This window comes from Peromyscus leucopus, chromosome 1 (genome assembly GCF_004664715.2).
Source record: "Peromyscus leucopus breed LL Stock chromosome 1, UCI_PerLeu_2.1, whole genome shotgun sequence".
In the NCBI taxonomy this organism is placed as follows: domain Eukaryota; kingdom Metazoa; phylum Chordata; class Mammalia; order Rodentia; family Cricetidae; genus Peromyscus; species Peromyscus leucopus.
This window is the reverse complement of record NC_051063.1, coordinates 70,270,045-70,296,524: the sequence shown is the minus strand read 5'-3', so window position 1 is coordinate 70,296,524 and position 26,480 is coordinate 70,270,045. Positions and strand designations below refer to the sequence as shown.

Below are 26,480 nucleotides of genomic sequence, written 5' to 3'. Positions count from 1 at the left end.
AGCAGCAGATTTGCACTGAAGGTGAGTGTTTTATGACCTCTTGAAAACTGTGGTTCTGTCTAGCATTCTTTCTTTAAAATGTTAGCTAACACAGACTCACCTCCTTAAGTATCATCCAACAGTCTGGAAACAGCTGGGCCCCGAATTTGAATGTATGGGAAAAAGCTTTGGAACTGCTCTGCAGATACTAAAGAAAAGTAAGGACAGATGTCTCAGGATCTTCATACAAAAAAGACTGTCCTTAACTATCATAGATTTGACTTAAAATGTGTATTTTTCAAAAAGCGATTAAGCGGTACATAGGAACTCACTGGGACACCTGAAGAGGCCCTAACAGTACAAAAAAAAACAAAAAAAAAAAAACAAAAAAAACCAAGCATTACTTTGCTGAGCTGCTTTGAAATGGTTCCCAAAGTCAGAGGAACATAGAGGGCATGAGTGAGTTTACAAGAAGCCCGGAGCTTGGGAAGTGGATACAGAACAATCAGGAGTTCAAGGCCAGCCTCTGCTACATAGAGAGTTCAGAATTAGCCTGGGCTGTACGAAACTCTACTCAAAAAACTAAAACTAAAGTCAACTCCAAACTTGATTTTTCCAAACATTTTGCATTTATTTACTTATTAGTTCACATTGTTTTATGTGGAGGCATGCACATGCCATGGTGCACAAGAGGAGGTCCAGAGGACAATCTGTGAGAGTTAGCTCTCCCTTCTACTCTGTGGGTCCCAGGGGTCAAAATCAGCTTGTCAGGCCCAGGGAAAGCCTCTACCTAAGAAGTCACCTCCCTAGCCCCCAACCAAACTTTATAATAAAACTTCCTGCCTACAGGACTGACCAGCCACAGCAAAGCCAAGCATTCAATGGCCTTTTAAAGCATTTCACTGCCAAGCTCTCTCAACCAACTCATGGCCCATGTATGCCTCCTCCCACCTCTGTGCATGCCAGGAAACACTCATGGTGTATTTGCTTTGGGCCAGACATCCTTCCACACACTCCACTCACATCCACTTTGTTTCCATAGCAACAGCATGAAGAAGGCACTATATTTACTTGCATCTGGCAATTAAGGAAACTGAGGCAATGCTAAACAACCTACTGTGCCAGGTCTTCATTGTATTCTCCATTTCACCTCCAAATCCACCCTTTTTTGTCTGCTCAGTTAAAATGGAGTTTGTATAGTCTCCCTTAGGATGCTGGGAAATGCTAAACTTTGTCAGTAGGGGGCGCTGGAGAGATACAGCTCAGCAGGCTTCGGGACCAGGCCCTGTAAAGCATGCTGACCCCGCCCCCCACTCCCCGACCACTGCTCTAGCAGAGGGGCTCAACCTTGCACATTTCCAGGGCAGGATTCTGGCAAGCCTCAGAGGGTGGATTTTCAGCAAGTTCTACAGGTGTGGCAGTACACAAATTTTTCCGTCATCTGTGGAGCTACACCTGAACCCTTCCAGAGCAGCTCCTTGATTTCTGTGGCTACTTGGGCTCTTCAGAGCTGCCTCCACTTCTTACTAGACAGTGCTCTATATGGTTAATAATTCAGTCTAAACATTCCAGATCACTGTGGTTTCTCTCCTGGTTAGGAGATGCTGACTGGCTGGCATCTCCACCCAAGGCCACAGACCAGGAAGAGCAGTGGCACACAGCCTCTGTTCCCAGTGGTTCTGTCATGTTGCTTCCTCTGAGCAGGGCAGGCATGAAGCAGATGGGAAGACTCTTGTCAATGGAGATGGCTTGCCCATGGCATGGGAAAGCACACCAAATTGAGGTGGATCCCCATAGCCCATGGTTTTTGTTGTTTGGTTGGTTGGGGTTTTTTTCTGTTTGTTTGTTTGTTTGTTTGTTTTAAGACTACTCTCTGTGTATGGCTGTCCTGGACTTACACTGTAGACCAGTCTGGCTTTAAACTAAGAGATCTGCCTGCCTCTGCTACCCCAGTGCTGGGATTAAAAGGAGTGTACCACCATTGCCCAGGTTATTTGCTTGTTATTATAAATGCCAGTCTGCAATCCGGTGCTGGTGAGCCTGGGTCAGATGGATCTTTGGGGCTCAGTGGACAGTCAGCCAAGCCTATTCGGCTAGCTCCAGGCCAATGAGGTGTTTTTTGTTTGTTTGTTTTTTGTTTTTTAAATGTAGGGACTTGAACTCTGATACCTAAGCTTGTCCTCTGGCCTCCTCAAATAAACACACACGTACCCACACACACCTGCACCTGAACATGTGAACATGCATGTTTGTATATACCGGGCAGTCATTCCTGGGTCTCTTGCGCCAGCTACCAAGAGGCAGCATTCCTTGCCCTGAATCCAGAAGCACAGGGACTTCTATGGTGGCCAGAGGTAGAGGAGAAGGAGGCACGGTGTCACCCTAGTGTTATGGCAGGTGTCATCACACTGAGCAGAACACATGGCAGAGAAATACTTGAATTTCAAATAAATGCATTTATTTCCATTTTTGTTGCAAAAACTAATTTGGTCTTAACTCCACAAATACATATTTATGAAGAATACTTGAAAGAAAAAATAAGAGTGGGTATCACTAGGTCATTTGATTAAGATAACTTCTGGTGTGTGTGTGTGTGTGTGTGCGCGTGCGCGCGCGCGCGCGCGCACGCACACTGAAAACACTGACATCCTCACCCAGCCTTTCTCAAGCTTCCACTGAAACAAGCTCTTTGGTGACTGACGAAGGTGGGCACTGTGGGGTGGGGTGGGAGAGAGACAGAGGGCTCTCCAGTTCGTCTGTACTTGGCTGCCTCTTCGTCTGTCCATTTCAAAGTCAGCCTCTGCTACTCCAAGATGTGTATGCTAAACAGACTTTGACCCAGACTTTGGATTTCAGAACTGGCAGCCATTGGGATTGGGAATTAAAATATGATATAGTTTTGCTCCTCAAAAATTTGAAAAAACAAAAAACCCCAAACATGCCCCCCTCCTGAAAAAAAAATAACCCAACATCTAAGCACACTTGAATATATAAAAATTTCCTTCTTGGTTGGAAATGATATACTGAAAACTTCAGAAGCAATGGGTAAAATTCACAAGCCAAAAAAAAAAAAAAAAAAAAAAGACTAAGTCTAGTAGGTTCCAAGGGATAGAAGTCCCAGCAACAGACTGCTGACCTGCTGACCTATTGACTCCAGGACTGTTGCTTTTGTTTGTTTGGGTCATTTAGAAAGTAAAAAAAAAAAAAAAAAAAAAAAAAATCAAAAGTAAAGTAAATGTATCTTTCACGTGCGAAGATAGTGTTAAGTTTAATGGTTCATCCAGCGTCGGAAGTCTTCCCAGATCCAGGCGGTGGCTAGCAGGGCCACCTGGGATCAGACTGCATTCCTCTGAAGGAGCTGGTCCAGTAATTGCTGGAGGAGGAGCCAGGGAAACAAAGATGTCAAGTTCCCATCTCTCTGTGCACCACCCACATCACACCCGCGCCCCAGGCAGCTACCTTTTTGAAGACTTCTGCTCGGAGTCTGTTACTCTGTAAGATCACTCTTTTCTTTTGCTCTTCTTTTTTCTTTTTAACTTCCGGCAAGTTATTATAGATTCTGAAACAGACAGAAGACATGATGAGGAACAAGACAGCAGGTGCTGGGCTGGGGGTGGGGGGCAGCCTGGCTCGTCAGCAGGAAGGAACCCACAGGTAGGGTCTTCACATGGTGAGGTGCCGTCTGAAGAACTCTCCTCCCTTCAGAGCACAGAGACACCACGGAAGAGGAGGCAGAAAGAGTGTGAGAGCCAGAGGGGATGGAGGACACCAGGAGGACAAGGCCCTCTAAATGAACTGAGCAAAGCTCATAGGAACTCACAGAAACTGAAGCAGCAAGCAGCTTGCACAGGCCTGCACCAGGTCCTCTGAATATATGTTATAGCTGTCAATTCAGTATTTTTATGGGATTCCTGACTGTATGAGTGAGTGAGTTTCTGATTCTAGCGCCTTCTCTTAGGGCCCTTTTACTTCTATTGGTTTGCCTTGTCCAACACTTCAATGTGATGGCTTTGTTTTTTCTTACCATATTTTGGTTTGTTAAAAAAAAGAATAAAAGATTAAAAAAATAAAAAGATACAAATACATTTATTATATTAAATATAATCAAATATAATTTAATTATAAATATAAATAATTATAAATATATTAAATATTTATTATATATTAAATCCATAGTGGGCCCTAAAAAAAAAAAAAGAACTTCTATGAGGTCCCAGGACATAGACACTCTGGGGACAGTGTCTCAATGATACTTCCTGGGCAGTGTAGCTGCAGAGGCCAGGTATTTATGTGGAAGTCACTTCTCATGCTGTATTTGCAGTGATAATGATTCACTTGTAACAGGAGGGATATTTAACGTACTGGTTTGCTATTCTGAGTGTCAACATTCCCTGCATATCCCCACTTTGTGGCCATCTAATTTTTTACTTCCTGTGATTTGACGAGGAAAACAGATACATGACAGTAGCAAGAATCATATACTGGGAAAAAAAAAAACATTAAAAAAAAATATTTGTTTCCTCTTAGCCTGTGGTGTGTCTGATTAAGCTGATTCTAAATACATTCCAGACTCAAATATTTTGTCCTTGTCCCCATGTAAATCATCAACATCTGAGTTACCAGCAGGGCTCAGAGGCCTTTGTCTGGAAGATTGCTCCCTCCCCAACATAAACTGTTCAGCTCCTTACTGATGCCACCTGATGTTTCTCCAATGGACTCACTGCAACCTGAACTTGTAGATTACCATGCTATACAAGGCCCCCAACTCAAACATCTCTTTCTCATTTTTTCCTATGTATGAAAGTCAGATGAAACAGAGCTAAGCTGTTCTGAACTTAGAAGCATGAGTGCAAAGTATAAAAGGACGATGACAGTATCGGCAGGTGACATCTGGCTACTCAGCATCAGGCTAGTCACCAGACATGACTAAACACATGCAGCCCTCACAATAGCTGGAAGAGGTCTGTAAGGTCCCGTTGTCATACAACAAGGAAGGTGAGTCCCTCTAAGATCAAGAGGTTTGGGTACAGCCCTCAGCTGGCTGATGGTGGGCTGGCATTGGGATCTCAAGCTGAATGCTTCTTACTCACTGTAAAGCATGTGCCCCAACTATGTACAGGGCTACTCACAAAGTCCTGCAGGGGCCCGTGCTTTGATGGTGCCTGGCACGTCGTGAGTATTAGTGAGGGTTGAGTAAACATGTGACTAAAGGAATATACCTTTGCTGCATTCGGGAGGGATTGGAACTAGGAGCAGGAGAAAAGATCACAGGGAGCTGATCCCAAAGCCCTCAAGAGGGCAGTTCCTCAATCCAGCGACCGCCTCTCCTTGAGCCGTCCATCCAACTCAACTGGGAAGTGGAAACAAAGCTTCTGTGTCCCACCTCTGGCCCTGCACTATTTTCTCAAGTGAGATCCTCTGATTTTTAATAGCATGCCCACACAAAATACACTGCGCAGACAGCCAAAACCCGGGGGGATTGAAGTCTGTATCTTGCGAAAGCTCACAGATGATACCAGGAAATGGTAAGCTATAGAAGGAAAGGCAAACACAGTACAACACCATGTATGGTTAAAGAACACGTGTCTGCTTAAAGGTACAAACGGGAGGCTTTGAAGGGAAAGAGAAAGGAGACAGACTGTGGGCATCCTAGCAGATAGGCCTGGGTCTGAGCAGAGAGGCCTGGGACTGAGCAGAGAGGCCTGGGACTGAGCAGAAAGGCCTGGGACTGAGCAGAAAGGCCTGGGACTGAGCGTAGGGCAGCTGGCTAAACGGTCTTGAGGGAACTTCAGCTTTACTCTCCTGCTTGAGTTAAATGAAAATATAACCGACATAATACACGACAAGGAACAGGAAGAAAAAACAGTTTCAAGTGACTGTGGGGAGCCGGGGCCAGAGGCCCAGCCTGGCACATTCCACCTAGCAAAGAGATCTAATTGCTTGGTCCTTCTAGAACCAGTCAAGGGCCACTGAAGGCTGTATGTACAACATCATCTAGCTTACTGGTCCTTCTCAAATGTCAGTTTCTTCCTCAGAGACATGTCAGGACAGAACTCTGTCTACCAATGCTGCTTGGAAGTCCATTATTTAAATTACTTGGTAGGCAAGGGTTTGTAATAGCAGTTTTAGGTTTGGGGACCAATAAGGAAAGTTTTTTCTTTTTCTTTTTTCTTTTGTTCTCTTTTTTCACTAAATTGAAGAGAATGCTTTTGTTGCAAGGTATATACAACTTTTCATTTATGAAACAGCAAGTCTTCAAATGGAGGGATCCTTTGTAAGCCCCAGTTAGAATGCTGGGAGTCATATCATTAATATATGCCCCCAATTCTTATTTTCTTACTTTCAAAGAGGTTCCCTGTAGGTAACCAAAGTTACTTAATTATCATGGAAACAACATAATCACGATAAAAGCAGAAATTTAGGGTCTGGAGTGGGGGCAAAATTATTCTTCCTATTTTGGTGGTGTCTCTGAGTGCACTATCAATTTGATTTAATTACTATAATCTCTCCCAGGGCTAGGCACTTTATTACAGCTTAATGACATTTTATGTGTGTGAACATGGCCAACCCTGCTGAGCTTTTGTGTCCTGGTTAAGAGGCCAGGTCCCAAAAAGAATAGTAGCCTTTGTGTGCCCCAGGGTGGTAAGAGTTAGTGGGAGTCTTGGATAGTGACTAGCCAGGCAGAGCAAGGAGTACCTTGGTGGCTCCTGCCAAGACTGCCAGAGACAGACATGCCAGAAAAGCTGGTTTGTGGCCCCTCCGAGGCCCCTCTGGCTCCCATGCTCTGCTGGCTTCCAGTTTGGAAGCTTTTCCTCAGGACCGTCTCAGTCAAGGCCCTCCAGAGAAGTGGGTTCTCTCCTCCTCATAAAATTACTTTCAAAGGTGCAGCCGCACATGGCTCCTGCCCAGAGCTACAAGGTAAATGCGTCGAAAGAGTTCCAGTTCAGAATCTGCTGATCACTCAGGGACCAATTATGGGCCCACTGCCGAATCCAAGACCCACCACTTTCCTGAGGTTGATCCAAGAGCAGCATAAACATTCCGACGTACAGCTCAGCAACTTTGCTCACCTCGGCCAGGTTTTCAGATCGGCAGCCAAGACCTCAGCCCTTAAATGTGGGTCTGGAAGCCGTGGCCCAAGGGACAGCGTCTGCGCCCTTCAAGCCTCCCTCCCCAGCTCTTTCCATACCTCCCACAACAGCCAAGTACCTTTTAGATCTCATATGCATCTCCTTCTCTGAAATGCATCTTTCTTTGGGTTTGAACAAGTTATCTGGAAGAAATAAAAAGGGGATTAATTCCAGGAGATACAGAATAGTACAATGTATGGAGTCACCCTGAGGTAGGTCCAGAATATTCTCCTGAGTGTTCCCTCCTCCAAGCCATAGTCTGTGACAAACACTGTAGGTTTCCAACTGACCAGACAACAGCTGGTCTCAGCAAGTGTTAAAACAGGGCAGAAGCAAAATGTCAGCATGTTTGAGTTGTCAACTTGACACGCTTGAATCACTGAGGAAGAGAGTCTTCATGAGGAAGGCTCTAGATCAGGCTGGTCTGTGGACATATCTGTGAGAGGCTGTCTTGATTGTTAATTGAAGTAGGAAGGCCCATACTGAAGGTGGCTGGTACCATTTCATGGCTGGGCCCTGCACATGTTAAGAGCACTGGCTGTTCTTGCAGAGGACTCATATTCAGCTCCCGGAACTCCAGGGTGGCTCACAACAGTTTGTAACTCCAGTTTCAAGGGATCTGACACTTTCTTCTGGCCTCCATGGTCACTAGGCATGCGTGCAATGTACATATGCAGACAAACATTCATATGTATAAAATAAAAATAAATCTTTAAAAAACAGAAAAAGCTAGCTAAGAGCCACATTCACAAGCAGGCAAGGATCCCTGAACTTATTCTCTGTCTGCTCTTGACTTTACCTTCTCCCCAACAATGGACTGAAACTTGGAATTATAAGCCTAATAAGCCCTTTCCTCCCTTACTTGGCTTTTTGACAGGAATTTTTTTTTTTGTCACAGCACCTGAACTATTGCACAGACAGCTGCCCCACCAAACACTTTAAAAAATATTTATTTATTTATTTATTTATTTATTTATTTATTTATTTATTTGTTTGTTTATAGCAAAAAACCATGTCATGTCTTGGTGGGGAAGTGAACAGTGCCAGGCTATCTGTTCAAAGGAAAATCCCTGCACTAGGTTTCTGAGGTTTCTAAGGACAGGCAAACCTCCCAATCATCCCCATTCTGAGGGCAGAAGGTCTGGCTCCTGCCTGCAGTCCTACATCAAGGAGACTTGGAAACTGCCTCTGCAATAAGCAGGCCCCTCCTTTTATTTTATTAAGAGATTTTTCTATTCATTCTACATGTCAACCACAGATTCCCCTGTCCTCCCTCTTCCCACCTCCCAACCTTCCCCCCCCCAACCCATCCCCCATTCCCACCTCCTCCAAGGCAAGGTCTCCCATGGGGGAGTCAGCAGAGTCAGTTTAGGTAGGTCCAAGCCCCTTCTCCCTAAGCAGGCCCTCTTAATCCCACTGTAAGGCCTGGAAAAGTCATGGGACAAGATCAAAGTCACATATACTAGTGTCCTTGGACTAAAAAAGTACACTGGAGTAGACAAAGATCATGAGATTGAATCTCTTTTTTAATTTAAGTGCATGTAATGGTTAGCTTCAATTGTCAACTTGACAAAACTTGATATCACCTGGAAAATAGATCCTCAGTGAGGGACTGTTTACATTGGGCTGCCCTTTGGGCTTATCGGTGGTAGGCTGTGTTAACTACGTTAACTGATGTGATAACACCCAGCCCACTGGGGGTGGCATCATTCCCTAAGCAGAGGGTTCTGAATTGTATGGGAGTAGAGAAACCAAGCTGAGCATGGACAAGCACGCAAGTAGACATGCATGCGTTCATTTCTCCGCGCTCTTGGCTGTGACTATGAAATGAGCCACTGTTTGAAGTTCCTGTTTTAATTTTTCCCATAGTGACGAACTGTAAGGTGAAATAAACCACCTTTTCCCTTAAGTTGCTTTTTGTCAGCAGTAGAAATGCAAGTAAAACAATGCGCATATATATACATATATAATAATACACACACATACATACATGTATAATCTCTTTCAAATGGGATATTTAAAAAATAGTTTATACTGTTTACTATACCTGAAAAGGCCCTTTTGCAGTGACTTTGCAATGCCCATGGGACTCTCAGCCTTAGTTTAGCGAAGGATCTGGTCCGATTAGTTCTCCTAGGGTGCTTGCCACAAGGGAGAAAATCTGAGCAGCTGTCATCCTTTCTGGAAAGTCTAGACAAGCAGCTGACTGCCTTCACTCAGCATAAGCATACAGGTTTCCACAAAGGTACAGGGAGACAGTACTACTAAAGAATGTCCTCCCCTCTGGACAATAAAACAGTCACCAAGGCATAGTGTGGAAAATGCCTCTGTGGACAAGCTTACACCACTAAAGAAAAGAATATGGCATTCTTACGAACTTCGAAGACAAGAGTCCAGGGGGAAACAGAAGAGAAAGAGACACCAGCATTTCCAGTTAAGGGGGAAAGTCCCCACTGTTCGGAAAGGGGGAGGCTGTGAGAGGAGAGAAGACATCTCCACATGATGCAATGAGCCACAGCTTCTCCTGGTGCCCCACCCGAGCCTCCACCCCAGATGGGGCTCCTGGAATTTCCCAGAATGAATGGAGTACCAGTTAAGTCTGTCTGGATCTTGGGCAAGCAAATGTGTGCATATTTGGAGACTTCCCTCAGAGAGGGAGAGGACGCCTTAACACAAAGTCTCAGACCCAGTTTTGGATTAGCATTCTTTAGGAGCTACTGGAGGCCAGGGTGGAGCCAGTATAGACAGATGCACTGTATCCTGGGGGTGGGGGAGAATGCAACTTTTCATAATCCCCAATCGACTGTATGTGGTCTATTCTGGAAATCAGGTGTTCATTTTCTCCCCGGTCTGTTTTTTCAGAGCACCTGACACCACAATTAAACATTGGTTCTATTTCCGGAGGAAACCTGAGCTACCCGACACTTCCATGGCTCGCTTTCTGGACTGAAGCTTGCTGTGTGAGAGCAGGAGGTCAAATCCTGGACCCGGCAGCTCTTGATGGGTACAAAACAAGCAGGTCTGTATCCAAGAAGGCTGAGGCCACTCTGGGAGAGGTGGTTGCTATGGATTTTGAATTTGCTTACTATCACCAAGCACTTCTGATAAGTGGGATAAATGATGGGGGACTCCTAGGCAGAGGGTACGCCACCCAAGAGGGTGTGAATAAGATGCAGATGTGTCCTGAGCGGCTCCAACTTCACTAGATAGAAGACTCCACCTGCCTGGAACAGCGTTTCAGTTTTGCTACTGTTACTGTCATAAAATGTCCTGACAAAACAAAACAACAAAACCCTAGAGGAGAAGGGGTTTATTTGGCTTACAATTCGAGGTTATAGTCCATCATTTCAGGGAAGTCAAGGCAAGAACCTGAGGCAGCTAGTCATATCCACAGAGAAAGAATAAAGACATGATCGCTTACTGCTCCCCTGGATTTCTCTACTCTTACAGACTCCAGGGCCCTAAACCCAGGGATGGTATCACCCACTTTCAGGTTGGGTTTTTTCACATCAATTAAGATGATTAAGACAATCCTACATACACACACCATGAACACTCTTTTCCCACACTCACACACCACACACATCACACACACACACCACACACATCACATACACACTACACACATCACACACACACACCACACACACACACACCAACCTAGTCTAGATCAATCTCTCACTGAGACTCTCTTCACTGGTGATTCTTGGTTGTAGTAAGTTGACCAAGTACTTCAAATGGCCTTTGACAGTTTGTGAGGGGAAGTGGCCAGGGAGAGGTAGGGACATTGGGCATCTGAGTGGTCACAATGATTCTGCCTACACTTGTAGAAGCTTCCTTCCATGATTTCACTCTTCTTCACAACCCTGGGACACGTTTGTGATATTCTGCAATTTAGGGCTGGTATCCATTAGTTTCCAAAGAGTAAATTTTACCTGTCAGGTTCACTGTAAATGAGTGAGAGGCATGACTGAGTTTCAGCCCCCATTAGCCTGGTGCCATACACTTACACTTTTGACTGCCATACACTGCCACCAACTTGTGGCTACGGACTCTGTTTTCTGGGAACTACAAACAAGAGTTCTTCCATTTCTCATGTGATCAATCCCAAATTCATTTTCCCACACACTCTTCCTTTTATAGCTCTTTACGGATACAGACAGTATGACTCATGGAGGAGTCATTTCATGGGGTATCTTAGGGTACATGTCTCCCATGGACTCATGAGTTTGAACATTTGGTAGCACTTTTGGAGGCAGGGCCTTGCTGGAGAAAATGGGATGCTAGGGGACTAGCCTTGAAGTTTCTATAGCCTGGCTACACTTCCTGTTGGGTCTCTACCTCCTGATCCAACCAGATGAAAGCAAACCACCTCACATTCTTACCTTACCACAGCTGTTAGCTGCTTCTGCTGACATGCCTTCCCCAACCATGATGGCCTACACCCTCCAACTGAGGCCCGAAGAAACCCCTCCTCCCTTCTGTTGATTCTTCAGCTGTTTAGTCCCGTGGTGAGAAGCCCATCCTGTACGCATGTGCTTTGCCCAAAGACATGGTAAAATCCCAGCTGCTCATTCCTGCTTTCAGAGATTCTGCTCTTACAAAATGAAGGCACTGACTGGTGAGACTCATTTTCAGCCTCCTTCTGGATCATTTATGGATTTTCTTAGAGCCTCATATATTCTGACTGGTTTGGAGGAAAGAGATCACAATTATATTTACTCTCTTTTCACTCAAATAGAGGGGACTTTTCTTCAATAGGCAAGCTACATTTTGGAAAACACACATACCACACATACCAAACACACCACACACACCACACACACACACACACACACACACACACACACACACACACACACACACATCCCACATACACCACACTGCTACCACCAGGACCTCTTTCTGACTTATTTGGCAAGGCCAGGCTTTCCTAAGCTCCCATCTGTTTCAAAGTCTATAGGCAACTAGGTATTCTAAGGCTGTTTTTTTAAAAACTCAAGTCTCCAAGTCCTATTCATTTGGAGAAATATGGGCAGATATTTATTATAACCTCTACACCAACTGTGTGTGAGAGCGCATATGGGGACAGCGTCATGTCACCAAGAAGCAGCCGGGACCACCGGGATGGCAACACAGCTGGTTGCCGGGGGTGGGGTGGGGGCTGAGACTCGCCATCCTGTAAACCCTTACAGTTCCCACAGGATGGTAAAGCTTCATCTCCCGCCTTCAGTCGTTTATGTGATAATCAACCCTACAAGACCTGTTCTGACAGGAGCCTTTGAATTCCTAGGAGCCTTTCCTTGGTCACCTGGGCTCATGAAAGGATGTTTTAGACATTTACTTCTGAGAAACAATCAAACCAAGTCCTGCCTATTGGAACACAGCAGAGCCAATAAGCTGCCCTGGGGAGTAGATGCCTGGCCTGCACCTCCTGAAGTCTTCTGTAAAAGCATTAAAGACTGGCCTTTCTGGGGAGAGTGGAAATGTGTTCGAGGACACCTCTCTTTGAATATATTTTAAGACCACAGGGAGGCTCATTGAGTGATCTCCAATAAGCAGCTGGCTGGAGCCGTCACGCCATGGTTTCTGAGCTTCAGTTCAGTTCTATCACACTCTTCATGCCTGTCTACCTCACCTCTGTGGAACCACTAACTCATGGGAAGTAGGCAATCGTGGGGTGATCTCTCTTGGTCTAAAGAGAACTTTAGGAACTAACCGCACCTATCTAAAGTCCCATCCGGCTCATGTGGAATCCTGTCCCTGATGACAGCTGGTGAGCAACTTGATCTAGGAGCATGGGGCGTAAGTGGAAGCCCCAAAGGGCTGGAGTGACCGTGAAGATGAGGCTGGGTGCCCACTAGCATGCAAACACATGCAAGAGTTGCAAAAGGCGGCAGTGCCCTCTGTTCCTTCCGGACTAAAGGAAGAAAGGAAAAATCCCACGTGGGTCTCCAGACCACAAATGCTGTGAGACATAAAATGGGGTAGAGGTTGCAGTGGGTTGTGGAAAGCATTCTCTCTGCCGAGAGTCACCCTCAAGCTGAGAGCAGGGCCACCATCTCTGGAGTCACGTGAGAAGACCAGGTGGTAGGGAGTGAGGACTGAGTTGCAAAGTGTCCTGTGGGAAGGGTGAATGAAAGGGGGGCACTGAAATTGTGGCAGCTAGGAACCTTGCTGCAGCGGGCAGTGACAGGGCTGTGAAGCCACACATCATGAACATCATCGATGAAAATCATTTTTGCAGACAAATGGCTCTTGACGTGCTTTGTAGCCATTCTGCTGTAGTTCTGGGACCCCTGTCATCCTCATCCTTGTCCTGACTCCATAGAGGCTCTCTCCTACAGGATTCTAGACTTGAATTACAGCTGTCTACTGCCTCCTTTCCCCAAAGTGGCATATAAACCCCCAAAGGAGAGTCCTTTCTCTATCCATTCCCAATGCCCAGGTCAGTACTCCCTCTCCTCCCTATCCATACTTCATTCCTCCAACCAGAAGACATAAGATGCCCCACACTGATACTTATTACCTGGACCAGCAAGGGGTCATGGGATCAAACAATCTTCATTAGTTCCCTATGAAATCCAGAGGGACTACCAAAGAAAGATAGCCTGTAGGCTAGTCTGCAATCTTCCTAAAGATTACAAAGGACATATGGGCCCAGAAGCCACAGTTATAGAAATTCCATTCATTAGTGTTGGCAGCAACAGAGGCTGCCAAACTAAACCAGATTCCTACCTTGAGACCAGAAGCCCCAAAGTGAATCCTAAAAGGCCCCTAGCCACTTCCAAAGAAAGGTATATGCCTGCTGCATCCTAGGAGCTCCCACAATGTCTAGGAAGTAGAAGGAACTCCACCTGGAAGATGGTCAGCTTCACTGGACTTTGAAATTTAATAACCCTTGATCCATGATGATCTAACTCAACAAGACAGGAAATCCTACACAAAGATAATATAAGTACCCGTAAATTAAATATTATGCTTTTATGATGTACACAGTGTGACTCTTTTGTCTTGCCTGAATCATAGCTAAGTAATGCCTGTGTCAAGTTGACAAAAAACTAAGACACCTACATTTGAAGATCCATGTTACTGTGACAGAAGGTAGTATGAAGGGGAAGAAGAAAGCCAAGCCCTTGAGAGAGACAGGAGCGCCAGACAGGGTGCCCAGCCAAATTTGCACTTATGATGAATAACAGAACCCTTAAAGTACAGAGAACATCTTAGATGCTGCATGAAACCTAGTTATGCAAGGAGTTATCTGTAAATGCCACTCTGACTTGGTGTGAGAGTTAATATTGGCACTAGCTACAGATGCAATGTGACCAGCCACAGTCAGCTCTGCCGCCATGCGTTCCCCACCATAATGGCTGCACCCTTAAACTGAGGAACCTGTGCTTCCTGAAGCTTCTTTTCTCAGGTATTTGAACACCGGAGTGAGAAAAGTAACTGACATACCAGCATTAGACATTTCCATTTGCTGAATCTAGAAGCTGTACTTGTGTATTCACAGACCTCTCCATGTCACGAGAACACACCATCAGGCCCCACTCCCAGGGCCCCATGTGAACGGGGAAGCAGCCCATGCATGTCAGGTCTCTACCATCCAGTTCATCTTCTGGTCATGCTGTCAGCTCAAGTCCTGCTGTCTGGCAGGCTTCTCTCTTTTCTGTGATGATTTTATACCCTAGCATCTTTGAAGCACTTTCCCAGGGTCTATGACAGGCTCTTCTTTTTCCAGAAGACTTCACGCTGGTCACTATCACAGATAGCTCGGGAGCCAGCATGGCCACAGTTCTGGGCAGGGACCATAGCGAGGCAACCTTCCAGCAAGGCAAAGCCAGTCACAGATAGAAACAGGCCCTGGACTGTCTGCTGCCCAGACAGTTCCCAGGGCTCCAGTCATCACTTATAGGCATTGCTGGATCAAAGCTCTGCAGGCAGACAGTGAGAGTACTTCCTCACAGTCTTAAATTCCCAAGGAAAAAAATGGGAAAATCACAGCTCTAATTGGGGCTTCTTTAATAAGTATAATGGCTATAAACAAACAAACAAACAAACAAACAAAATCCCAGCACAATATTTCCAAAGTGGTCTTTTAGAACAGTTCAAGGTTAATAAGATAAAATGGATTTAAACACTTATCCTTAGTGCAGGACTTGTAAGGGGTTTTTTGCTTTTGTTTTTTGTTTTTTTTTTTTGTTTTTTGTTTTTTGTTTGTTTTGTTTTGTTTTGTTTTTTGAGACAGGGTTTCTTTATGTAGTTTTGGTGCCTGTCCTGGATCACGCTCTGTAGTCTAGGCTGGCCTCAAACTCACAGAGATTCACCTGCCTCTGCCTCCCAAGTGCTGGGATTAAAGGCGTGCGCCACCACCCCGGCAGTAAGGGTCTTTAACAATCCTAGGCATTATGAACTTCTGAGAGAAAACACTATGAAAAGCACAAACATTTTTGAAAATGACTCTAAGAAACATAGGTCCTCTTCTGGAACTGTAGGTAGCATTGGACTAGAAGACACTGAGAAAAAAAGAAAAGCCAGCTACAGGAGAGCAACCATTAAGTTTAACTAATTTATATTTTCCAAAATTATCAGTGCTCACTGGGTAGGATTTCATTGTCTTCAATAAAAGAAAATCTGGCTAGGCCTGGTGACAGACACCTATAATCCCAGCACTGAAGAAGTTGGGGTAGGAGGACTGCCATGAGTTCAAGGCCAGCCTAAGCTACATAATAAGTACCAGGTCAGCCAGAGCTACATAGCAAAACCTGGCTTTGCTGCTGCTGATAGCAATAATACTAATACTAATAAATTATTATTATTATTATTAATTGTTATATAATAATAATTTTATTTTATACAATTTGGCATACTTCACATTTTCTGGAAAATATGCAGGTTCTGGTCCTTGATTCCTCCAAAAGTGCCTGTGTTACAGACCCTGAATCCATGGCACTGTGCAGAATCATGAATAATATTGTTGCCATCACTCCTGAAAGCCAGACCAAGTGCCAAAAGAGGCTCCTTGTCTATGGCTTCCTCAGTAGGAGAAAGACAGATCAGGAAGACCCCAACAGCCCTTGCTGTTATTATGAACACTAGTAATCTCAGGTATGACCAACCTCAACTAACAGCTATACACACTTACTTCACTGTGCTATCACTGGATCCAGAAGTGGCAAGCCACCAATTAATTAGTTCATCTACACCCATCCACAGAACTGACTACCCTTAACCCTGAAGAACCAGCCTATAAAGCTTGGAGGAAGTTAGTGCTCCATTACATGTGCAGATGTCAATACAAGGCAAGAAACATGAAAATCCAAGGAAACACACACTTCCAAAGGCTACAACCATTGTACAGCAGCTGATACCAAAAAGACAGAGATCTATAAATTCCCGGAAAAAGAATTCGAAATCACTGACAGAAGCTCACCATATTATAAGAGTACACAAAGAAACAGTTCGGTGAAATAAGGAAAACAACAAATGAACAAAATAAAAAGTTTACCAGATTGAAATGGGTTTTTTTGACAAGAGGGAGAATTCTGTAATTCTGAATGAAGCTAAAGACTACAATAAATGAAATGAAAAAATATAATAGGTTGTCAATAGTCAGACTGATCAAGCAGAAGAAAGAATCTGAACTCAAAAATGGATTATTTGAAAATATCTAGTCATAGAAAAAAAATAAAAGAGAATAGAGAAAATCTCCATGCTTTAGAAGACATCATTAAGAAACCTAAAATAATGTATTACAAGATTCCAAGAAGAAAAGAGAAAGGGGCAGAGAGTTTGTTTAAAGAAACAAAGCTAAAAGTCTAGGTAAAGATATTAACATCTAAGTGCGGGGATCTCAAATGCTTCCAATCAGATCCTCTCAGAGAAGACTACACCAACACACTCGATGAAATATCCAAAAATCAAACACAGAGTCTTGGAAGTAGACAGAGAAAGAAGGATCGAATCCATCACTACAATACCATCAACACAGACGAAGACATGAAGGGAGAGAAAACACCAAGAAGCTATAAAAATAAAAAAGAAAGTAAAAACTGGCAGTAGGAAGTTTTTACTTTTCAACAATTATCTGGAGCGCACATGAATTAAATTCTCTACCAAATGTCAGAGTGGGTGCTGGAGAGATGGCTCAGTGGTTAAGAGCTCTGACTGTGTTTCCAGAGGACCAGGGTTCAATGTCTAGCACCCACATGGCAGCTCATAATGATCTATAATTCTAGTCCAAGGAGATCTGACTCCCTTTTCTGGCTTTTGCTGGCACCGCATGTATGTGATAACATGCATACATACAGGTAAAATACCCATATACATAAAATAAGGAGGGAAAAGTCACAGAGTGAATGCACAGATTAAAAACAGTCAGGCTGGGCAGTGGTAGCACACGCCTTTAATCCCAGCACTTGGGAGGCAGAGGCAGGCAGATCTTTGTGAGTTTGAGGCCAGTTTGGTCTACAGAGCGAGATCCAGGAAAGGCACAAAGCTACACAGAGAAATCCTGTCTTGAAAAACCAACCAACCAACCAAACAAACAAACAAAAACAGTCAGGTGTAGTTTACACGTCTGTGATCCTAGAACTTGGGTAGTAGAATCTGGAGCATTTCTAGTTCAATGTCAGCCTAGGTGATAGCAATAGCAAGCAAGACCTTCTCTCAAGAGAGTAGAAATAAAAATAGATGTAAATATAAATAACTAAAAACAAAACAAAACAGACTTGTGTGCTGTGTATGAGAACTTGCTCTAGCTTTAATGGTACATAAACTAGAAGGATATCAATAGGAAACATGCTCCATATCAAGGGGAACACAAAGGGACCAGGAGAGGCTATGTTTAGATCAGGACAAATAGACCAAGCCAAACACACAGAGAGAGACAAGGTGGTTTATGCAATGATGTAGGTTAATGATGTGATATGGAGAAATACTGCTAAAGATCAGAAGGCTTTTCATGAAGAGTATAAAACACATATACTTGCATACTCATGCATGTGCACATACAAGCATGCATATGCACTCAACATAGGAATACCTAAAATGCACCAAGTAAGCAACAAGCCTGAAGGTAAATAAGAAAGTCATGCAATACTGGGGACTATATGAGATCTCACTTTCAATAATGAATTCTGTCAGGGGACAGAAAATCAATGCAGAAACATTCAACCATTCAACTTTAGCTACCCTTTAAATCAAATGGACCTAACAGACATACATAGAACATTCTACCCCTAAACATCAACATAGGCATTCTTCTCTAAGTGCATATAATACATGCTTTGGGACAGATCATATATTCAGCCACAGGCATGCCTAAGCAAGCCTAAGACTGAAATTCTACAGCCATCGTAGTATAAAGTGAAAATCAGTTATAGGAAAGTTCACAAATACATGGAGATTAAACAAGATGCATTAGCACAACCAATTGCCCAAAGAAGAAAGCAAAGGAGAAATAAATATCACAAGACGGAAGTGGAGGAGCAGAACAATACACACAGGATTTGGCAGAAGCAGCACTGAGAGGGAGTTCATATGCCTACACGCATGAAGATTTCAAAAGATGTAACATTATACTCAAGGAATGAGATAAAGAAGAACAGACCAAGGCCAAAGTTAGGAGGAGGAGGAATTGACAACAACCGAAGCCAAAATGAGTGAAATACTGGAAAAATACAAAGGATTAAGATAGCAAAGAGTTGGGTTTAAGGGCTGATGCGATCGCTCAGCAGGTAAGGGTGCTTGCCAGAAATCCAGATGACCTGAGTTCCATGTAAAGAACCCATGTAAAGGTAGGAAAGAGAATGGACTCCCAAAAGTTGTCATCTTACTCCCACATGCATGCAAAGGCTGGTTTACACACACAGACACACAGACACAGACACAGACACACACACACACACACACACACACACACAGAATATTAATTTTAAAAATATGAGTTGGTTTGAAAAGGTAAAGAAAATTGATAAGGCTTTAGATGAAGAAAGAAAACACTCTAAGGAATAAAATCAGAAATTAGGGGAGACATTGCAACTGATACCACAGAAGTACAAAGGACCATGCGAGACAGCTGTGTATAATTATATCTACAAATTGGATAATCTTGAAGAAGGGCATAAATTTCCAAGAAGATTAAATCTACCAAGAATAAGTCTAGAAGAAAGGGAAAGTCAGGACAGGCTAATAGCACATGAAGACACTTAGGAAGAAACTTTAAAAAAGAAATCCTACCAAGGAGAAGCCTGAAGGCTTCATTGTTGACTTCTATGGAAGAGCTCAGTGAGATCCAATAGAGGCCTTCCAAGGCACTTGCAGACAAGTGAAGAGAGAATACTTTCAAATTAATTTTAAGTGGCTGTGTTACCTTAGTATCCAATCTAGACAAACATAATAGAGGTCAATTACTGTGATGGACTTATCTGATGAACAATGAGTAAGCTGACTTCATTATCTCTCAGTGATTTAAAGGTTTGTTCATCTGTAAAGTATGATTTTTCCCTGGGGAGTGTGTGTGTGTGTGTGTGTGTGTGTGTGTGTGTGTGTGTGTTACACTACTAATAGAACCAAAAAGAAAAACCATTACTTGACAAATCTCAACATCCTGTAATAAAAAAAAAACCCTCAACATATTAAGGTAATAAGTAAAGAGAAAATATCCATCAGCTTAATGCAGGGCAGAAACGACAAATGAAGTGAGCACTGCAAATGTGGTAGTTTTCCCACTAAGACTGGGAACAAGACGAGGATGCCCACCCTCACCACCTCTGTTTGTCTGTAGAATTAGACAACGGGCATCTGAAGTGAGATTATCTTTGTATGAAGAAGACATGATCTCGTTATGGAGGAATTCCTAAAGACAGCAGCTGAAACTTCCGGAGTAGGAACCAGATTCAGCACATACATAATCATTGTTTCCATATGCTATCAATGAAATAGATGGAAAAGCAATCAAGGAGCTTCCCATCCTAATAGCTTCACCAAAAATGAAAATAGGAATAAATTTAAGTAGGCTAGGAAAGGTTTGTACTATAAAATGCTGAAGAAAGATTGGAAAGGACATTAATAAGGGGAAATAGACCCCCTGCCAAGAATTTGAAGAATATTGTTGAAATACCCTTACTACTCAAAATGATCTACACATCCAATGCAATGCCTATGCAATTCCCAAAATGACATTCTTTTCACAAAAACAGGAAAAATACTAAAATTCATACGAATTCACAAAAAAGTCTGACTAGACAAAGGCATCTCAAGTAAAGGGACACACTAGAGACACCATGCTACCCGACTTTACTATCTACCATAAAGCAATAGTAATGAGAACAGCATGACTCTGGCATAGAACGGACAGATAGGCTGCAGAACAGAAGAGAGAATCCAGAAATGACTCCACATATTATGTTCAACTGATCTCTGACAACATCTTTGAAAATACACAGTAGGCAAAGGACAATCTCTTCAATCAGTGGTGTTGGGGTATGCAGAAGAATAAAACGACCCTTATCTTACAACATCAATCTGAAATGGACTAAAGACTTAAAGGTAGGACCTTGAAGAATAAAACCACTTTAAGAAAACATTTGGAAAAGCCTCCACGACACTGTTCCAGACAATGCATTTTTGAATTATGGCTCTCAGAGCACAAGAAACAAAAGCTGAGTTAGAGGATTCTAATTAAAACACTCTGTGCATCCAAGAGAAAAATCAACCACATGAAGAGATAACCTATAAGACAGGAGAAGATATTTGTAAACCATACATCTGATAAAAAGTTAATTTCTAAAATACATGAGGAAAATACTCCAACGATATCAAGAAAAGAACTTGACTATTAAAGTGTGTAAAAGACCCCAATAGCCATTTCTTAAGTGGCCATTAGATGTATGGAAAAAATGCTCACAATATACAACTCCATGGAAATACAAACTGAGTATCTGAGATTCAGATATCACTGAATCTGTTAGGATAGTGGCAATGGAAAAAAAAACTCACAGGAACTATTGGAGAGGGATGAAGAAGAGGGACTGGTACACACTGCTGGTAGGAACTGACTCCTTAGAAATGAAAAAGAACTGTCTAAAGGTGGGGCACTCACACTGCAGGGGGACTATTGCCTTGCATTTCAAAGGAAACCAAAGCAATATGTTGAAAAGACATCAGCACTCATGTGTACTTTGCTGCATTTTTATAACAATATATAATGATATAAATCACATATAGCATATATAACAATATATAATGATATAAATCACATATAATATATCTAACAATATATAATGATATAAATCACATATAATATATCTAACAATATATAATGGTGTTTATAACAACAATATATATTGAGCAGAGGACTCTGATGAAAAGGAGACTGGGGTGGAAGGGGATAGAGCTTAGGTTTTATTTTTATTTTTTTATTTTCAGGGAGATTTAATGTCTCAGCTTTATTTATATTTATTTATTTATTTATTTATTTTTAAAGAGAAATAGTCATTGCAAAATGACCTTTGTGGTAAATGAAAGAAAACAGGCTGGAGGAAGCCAAACATGGCAGGATTTCACAACGGCACTCACTAGCACAGACTAGCCCAGAGGTTGCAGGAGCTGGGAGGTGGTCTGGGAGAGGCTGGTCCAGGGGACAGAGCTTGGGTTATTTAAAAGAAAGAATGTGCTGAAGACCTGCTTTACATTGAGGTGAGCAGAGATTATCGGGAAGCATATGACCTAAAGATCACTGAGATGTCTTAATGGTCCTCAGCACAAAAAAATAAGTGGGCTGGTGCTGGCTGGGTATGTTATAGCCATCTAATTATTTTGCAGTGCACTCCTTTATGAAGGGGCCGGGCACAGCACAAGCTTATATGATTTTTGTCAACAAAACTGGAGTAAAGCTAAAAGAAAATGTGCTCTTCAGTGACAAGTTTAAACCCAAGAACACAAGTCACACACGCTGCTGCCGAGCCACGGAAGCCATTGCTAGTCAAATAGTAACTTTATCCAAGAGTTTGCTCCAAGTCTAGGGGGCTCTGGCTTGTGTTGAGAACCGTAAGAAATGGAGACTTACGGAACATTGACAAACTTTATAAATGAGTTCCTCAGCGTTTCCACACGGTTTATTACTTCGCTGTCTTGTGGAGCACAAAGAGAGTCATTTGGAAAACAAAAGCCAGGCCATTGGGCAAATTGCTTATAAAGCCATTTCCCCACCATCTGCAGACCAGAGCTCCTACTGTTTTGTGATTGGAAATGACCTCCTCCTGTAAATCTAATTCTAATCAATAGCTGAAAGTTGGTCCTTTCTTTCTACCCTTCTTAAAAAAAGACACAAACTTCTTAAAAATACAAAGCAACGCAGTAGGGCACCCCCTGGCAGTGTCTGAAGTCTGCCTATGAAGGACTCTGAGTCAGGAGTCTTCAAGTAGCTCATGCTTCCTGTGTTTTTTCTGTGAGCTGATAAAGGAAAATTTACTTTTCTCTGATAAGCACATTTTAAAATTCCTCTGAGGTTAATATTGGGGAGAGCTGACCACAAATATTTCTTTCAATATTTTATGGGAAAGCATTCATGGGATCAGATGGGGGCAGAAGAGATGATGCCGCGGCCCCGCTAGGCTGACTGCAGGAGCTCTGGCCATCACATCTGCTGCTATGGCTTATCTACTGAGTCACATCTCCCCCTGGATGCTCTGAGAATGCAAGGCAGCCAAGAACTGTCAACAGTCTTCTGGGAAAGGAAATTTGCAAGTGCCCTCTAGAGAATTCCGCCCCTCTGCTGGCCCGTGATTTGAAAGGCTTGGCCCACCTTGGGAAGTGTGGATAACGAACTTCAGATTAAGTCTGTCTGATTCATGAGATACAGCAGGGAGTCTGGTGTGCCATGTGGCCACCCATGCTTCTTTCTGGTTGGGGGACATTGCCCCAGCACATACCAACAGAAGATAGTCCAAAATGAAGAAGGCATGGAGGTGGGAGATTTGTAAGTGTTAAGAACCAAACAGCAATGGGGACGTAGAGGAAAGAGGGGCTTGTGAAAGGTGATGCTCCTGGTAGTTTTTCTGCATGCCTAAAGGTCAGATACATAACCAAAATTGGAAGAGCCATGGAAGAAAGCCATGACAAGAGGATGATGGGAAATGGGCTGAGGAAGTAGTCAGGCCACACAGGCTGGTTGTGTAAGGCCCTGTCAGGCTGAGTCTGTAGCATTGAGGTAGCCTTAGTAGCTCATCTTTTAATAAGAGCTCAGTTGAGAAGCAAAAGCCTCCATACACCAGCTTATGTGTCAAGGGGGAGATATTAGGGGTAAGAGTTTAAAGATCCTAGACATGAGCTCAGGCAGGGTGTCACGCTGCAGAGAGAAGGGGCAGACATGCTTCCATCCTGCATTTTGTCATCATTTAGGAGTTAAGGGAAGATAGAAAATGAGATCAACTAGGGAGGGGTGGCAGACATAGGAGGGGGGATCTGGACATGATGGGGATGTGACCCAGGGAGGGTCTGAGACTCCAGTGGAAGACAGTCAAGGCCAAGTGTGGGGAGCTTCAGTGAGAACAGGATGAAGTCCTGAATGTGTCGATAGAGAATGGCAAGGGTCACCACCTACCTCTTCCAGGTACAAACCCTGCCAAATGCAGGTGCCCACGTGGCTGTACTTGATTGTATATGCTTCCCATATACAATCAGGCTATGCTGCTTTGGGCTCATTTGAAAGGAAGAGGCAAGAGCTAATTCTGAAACACTCGACTATCAGGTTATAGTTAGTGTTTGCACAAGGCTCCGTCTACCTATGAACCTGCACATGGCTCGATCACTCACGATCCCACACAGAGTTGATGGAGAAGCGTCACCTATAGTTCCAAGTGACTCTAGTGAATTGACAGGGTGCTGACCTGGGAGAAGACAGAAACCCACAGGCTAGAGTATTTATCATCTCAGCTTTTCGTCCACAGCTCAATAGTTGCCACCTGTTACTTACTTTTCCTCCCAAGAACCTTTTCTACCTGTCTTACACCCCAGGACCTTCCCTAGCCTCTGCCCTTACTGCTTCGGGCCCTTAGCTACTCTACATACACAGCAAGCTGCTCCATCTTCTGACCCTGCACAAGACAAACTTAGTAGCTATACCCTTTAGCTCCCTGCCGTCACTTCTCCTTGAGCTGATTCTTGGCCCTCCTAGCTCCCTTAACCCCATTTCCATAGTTACATGGAGAACCTCCAGCCACTTCTCACTTCTGTGCTTTTCTCTCCACCCACCCTGCACCAGAACCCACCTGCTTAGTTTCCATTCACCTCCATGCAATGGGAAGCTCCCCATCAGGAGCTGGGGACTGTAGCCAGGAATTTATAAAGCTACTTCATGAGCCCTCCGTCACCCCCAACTGCTCATAAAACTTTCCCTGCCCTTCAAACAGAGACCCTTAGCCCTAATTAGCACTTACACCCACATATGTATGCATATGTGCGCGTACACACATGCCGCAATCTGTCCCTAAGCCTCCGAGGCTGCTGAAAACTTAGCAGGCAACGTGAAACAGCTGGCCCCTGGTCCCTTTCGTCATTGCTCCTGCAAATCCAAGGCCCCTCTCAGCCTCGGCAGGTGCCAGAGCTCCCACCTGAAGCACTTAGGTCTGTCCCTGAGCCAAGACTGCCTCTCATCAGGGGCAGCTACTCCAGCATGGAAAAGCAAACCTGAGCCTTCCTTCCATCAGACGTCTGCAGCCGGGGCTCGTTCGCGCACATGATTTATGAACTAATTTAGCATGTAAGGAAACATCTGCATTTTGCTTTTATCATCTTGCCAGCAGACAGGCTGAAGACAAGATGCATACTGTAGACGTGTTTAATGGGGCCTTAAACGTTCCCTCTCACTAGCCCGAGCTTACACAAGGCTCTGGTTTCAGAACTTGTCTGATCTAACTGACCTAACACAAACAAACACAGAAATAAAGCTCTCCTCAACACATCCATACCATAGGGACAGTTGGAATGGCCATAAAAATCCCTGCTGGTCAAGTCCCCCCAAGAGCGTTCCAGTGGCCAGGACTGTCTTGGAATTTGGGGAATAAAAAGGTGACTTGTTTATTTAATACTATGCATCCAGACTGGGCCCCTTTTATTATATACAGTTTTAAAATGTTCATTTAGAGGCACATGAACTTATAAGGGTATTTGTTTTGGGAAAAACATCAAAGTTGACTGATGTTGCAAGAGGAATTGTACACCCCCTCCCATACACACACATATACACAAAAAGATACATTCAAGTCTAAATTCCTAAGACTGTGACTATGACTTTCTTTTGACCTGGCCGTTGGAAGTCTGGTCCTTGCAGATATAATCAAGTTAATATGTGGTCACACTGGATGGGTGGACTTAGCTCAGTATGAGAGGAGGAAATTGGATCCAAAAGCACACAGACATAGGAAGAAGGTTATACAAAGACAAAGGCAGGGACTGCAGGGGGCCATTGATGAGCCAAGGAGCTTCAGCGAAGGCCAGAAGCCACCAGAGCTGGGAGAGAGGATGTGGCATGCTTTACTCTGAGCCTCCAGACAGGACTGACCCTGTAGGCACCTTGATTTTGACCCCCGGTCTCCAGAGCTCTGAGGGAATGTACATTCATGATTTTTTTTTTTTCCAAGACAGTGTTTCTCTGTGTAGTTTTGGTGCCTGTCCTGGATCTCGCTCTGTAGACCAGGTTGGTCTGGAACTTACAGAGATCCTCCTGTCTCTGCCTCGTGAGTGCTGGGATTAAAGGCATGCACCACCACCACCTGACTCAACGTTCATGATTTTAAGCCAGCGTGTATGTGGCAATATCTTACAGCACGGCAAGAAAGCAATACAGGTATGTAATCGCTACGTTTTGGATCTGTAGTATCTATCTTCCTGCGTGTGAAAGGCTCAGCCCCCAGCTTGGAGCTGCAGGAAGGTAGTAGAGACTTTAAGAGATGGAGTAAAGTGGGCATTTTCAGGTCATTGGAGATGTGCCCTGGAAGGAGACTGTGGGATCCTGGTCTCCTCTCTCCTTTGCTTCCCGGTGCTGTGAGATGAGCATCTTTGCTCCACTTTGTCCATCTCACCATGATGTGCTGTTTTGCCATAAGCCAAAAGGCAATAGCGCTAACCGATATAACTGAAACGTCAAAAACTGAGCCTAAATCAACCCTTTTCTCCTTGCAAGTCGATTTGTCTTGGGTATTTGTTATGGTGATGCAAAATGAATGAACACATCACCATATTGAATAAGCTCCCCACAGCCACAGGTCTCTGCTGCTGCTTCCTGTGCAAACTGAAGGCTAGAAATGGAGATCCTCCAATGTTATCCTGTGTGAGTATGCTTATAGTGCTTATCTGTTGACATCTGTG

General features: G+C 43.8%; 1 protein-coding gene across 4 annotated transcripts in view; it reads right to left on the bottom strand.

Moving 5' to 3' along the window:
- Positions 1-3,221: 3,221 nt before the first annotated feature.
- Positions 3,222-26,480, bottom strand: part of C1H10orf90 (chromosome 1 C10orf90 homolog) — a 230,394-nt gene continuing 207,135 nt past the window's right edge. For all 4 annotated transcript variants that reach the window (XM_028868928.2, XM_028868909.2, XM_028868920.2 and 1 more), the window contains 3 exons: positions 7,189-7,252; positions 3,439-3,538; positions 3,222-3,352 (listed from right to left, as the gene is read on the bottom strand). In XM_028868928.2, the coding sequence (XP_028724761.1) occupies positions 3,314-3,352; positions 3,439-3,538; positions 7,189-7,252 (203 nt within the window). In that variant the 3' untranslated portion in view covers positions 3,222-3,313. The remainder of the gene's footprint in view (positions 3,353-3,438; positions 3,539-7,188; positions 7,253-26,480) is intronic.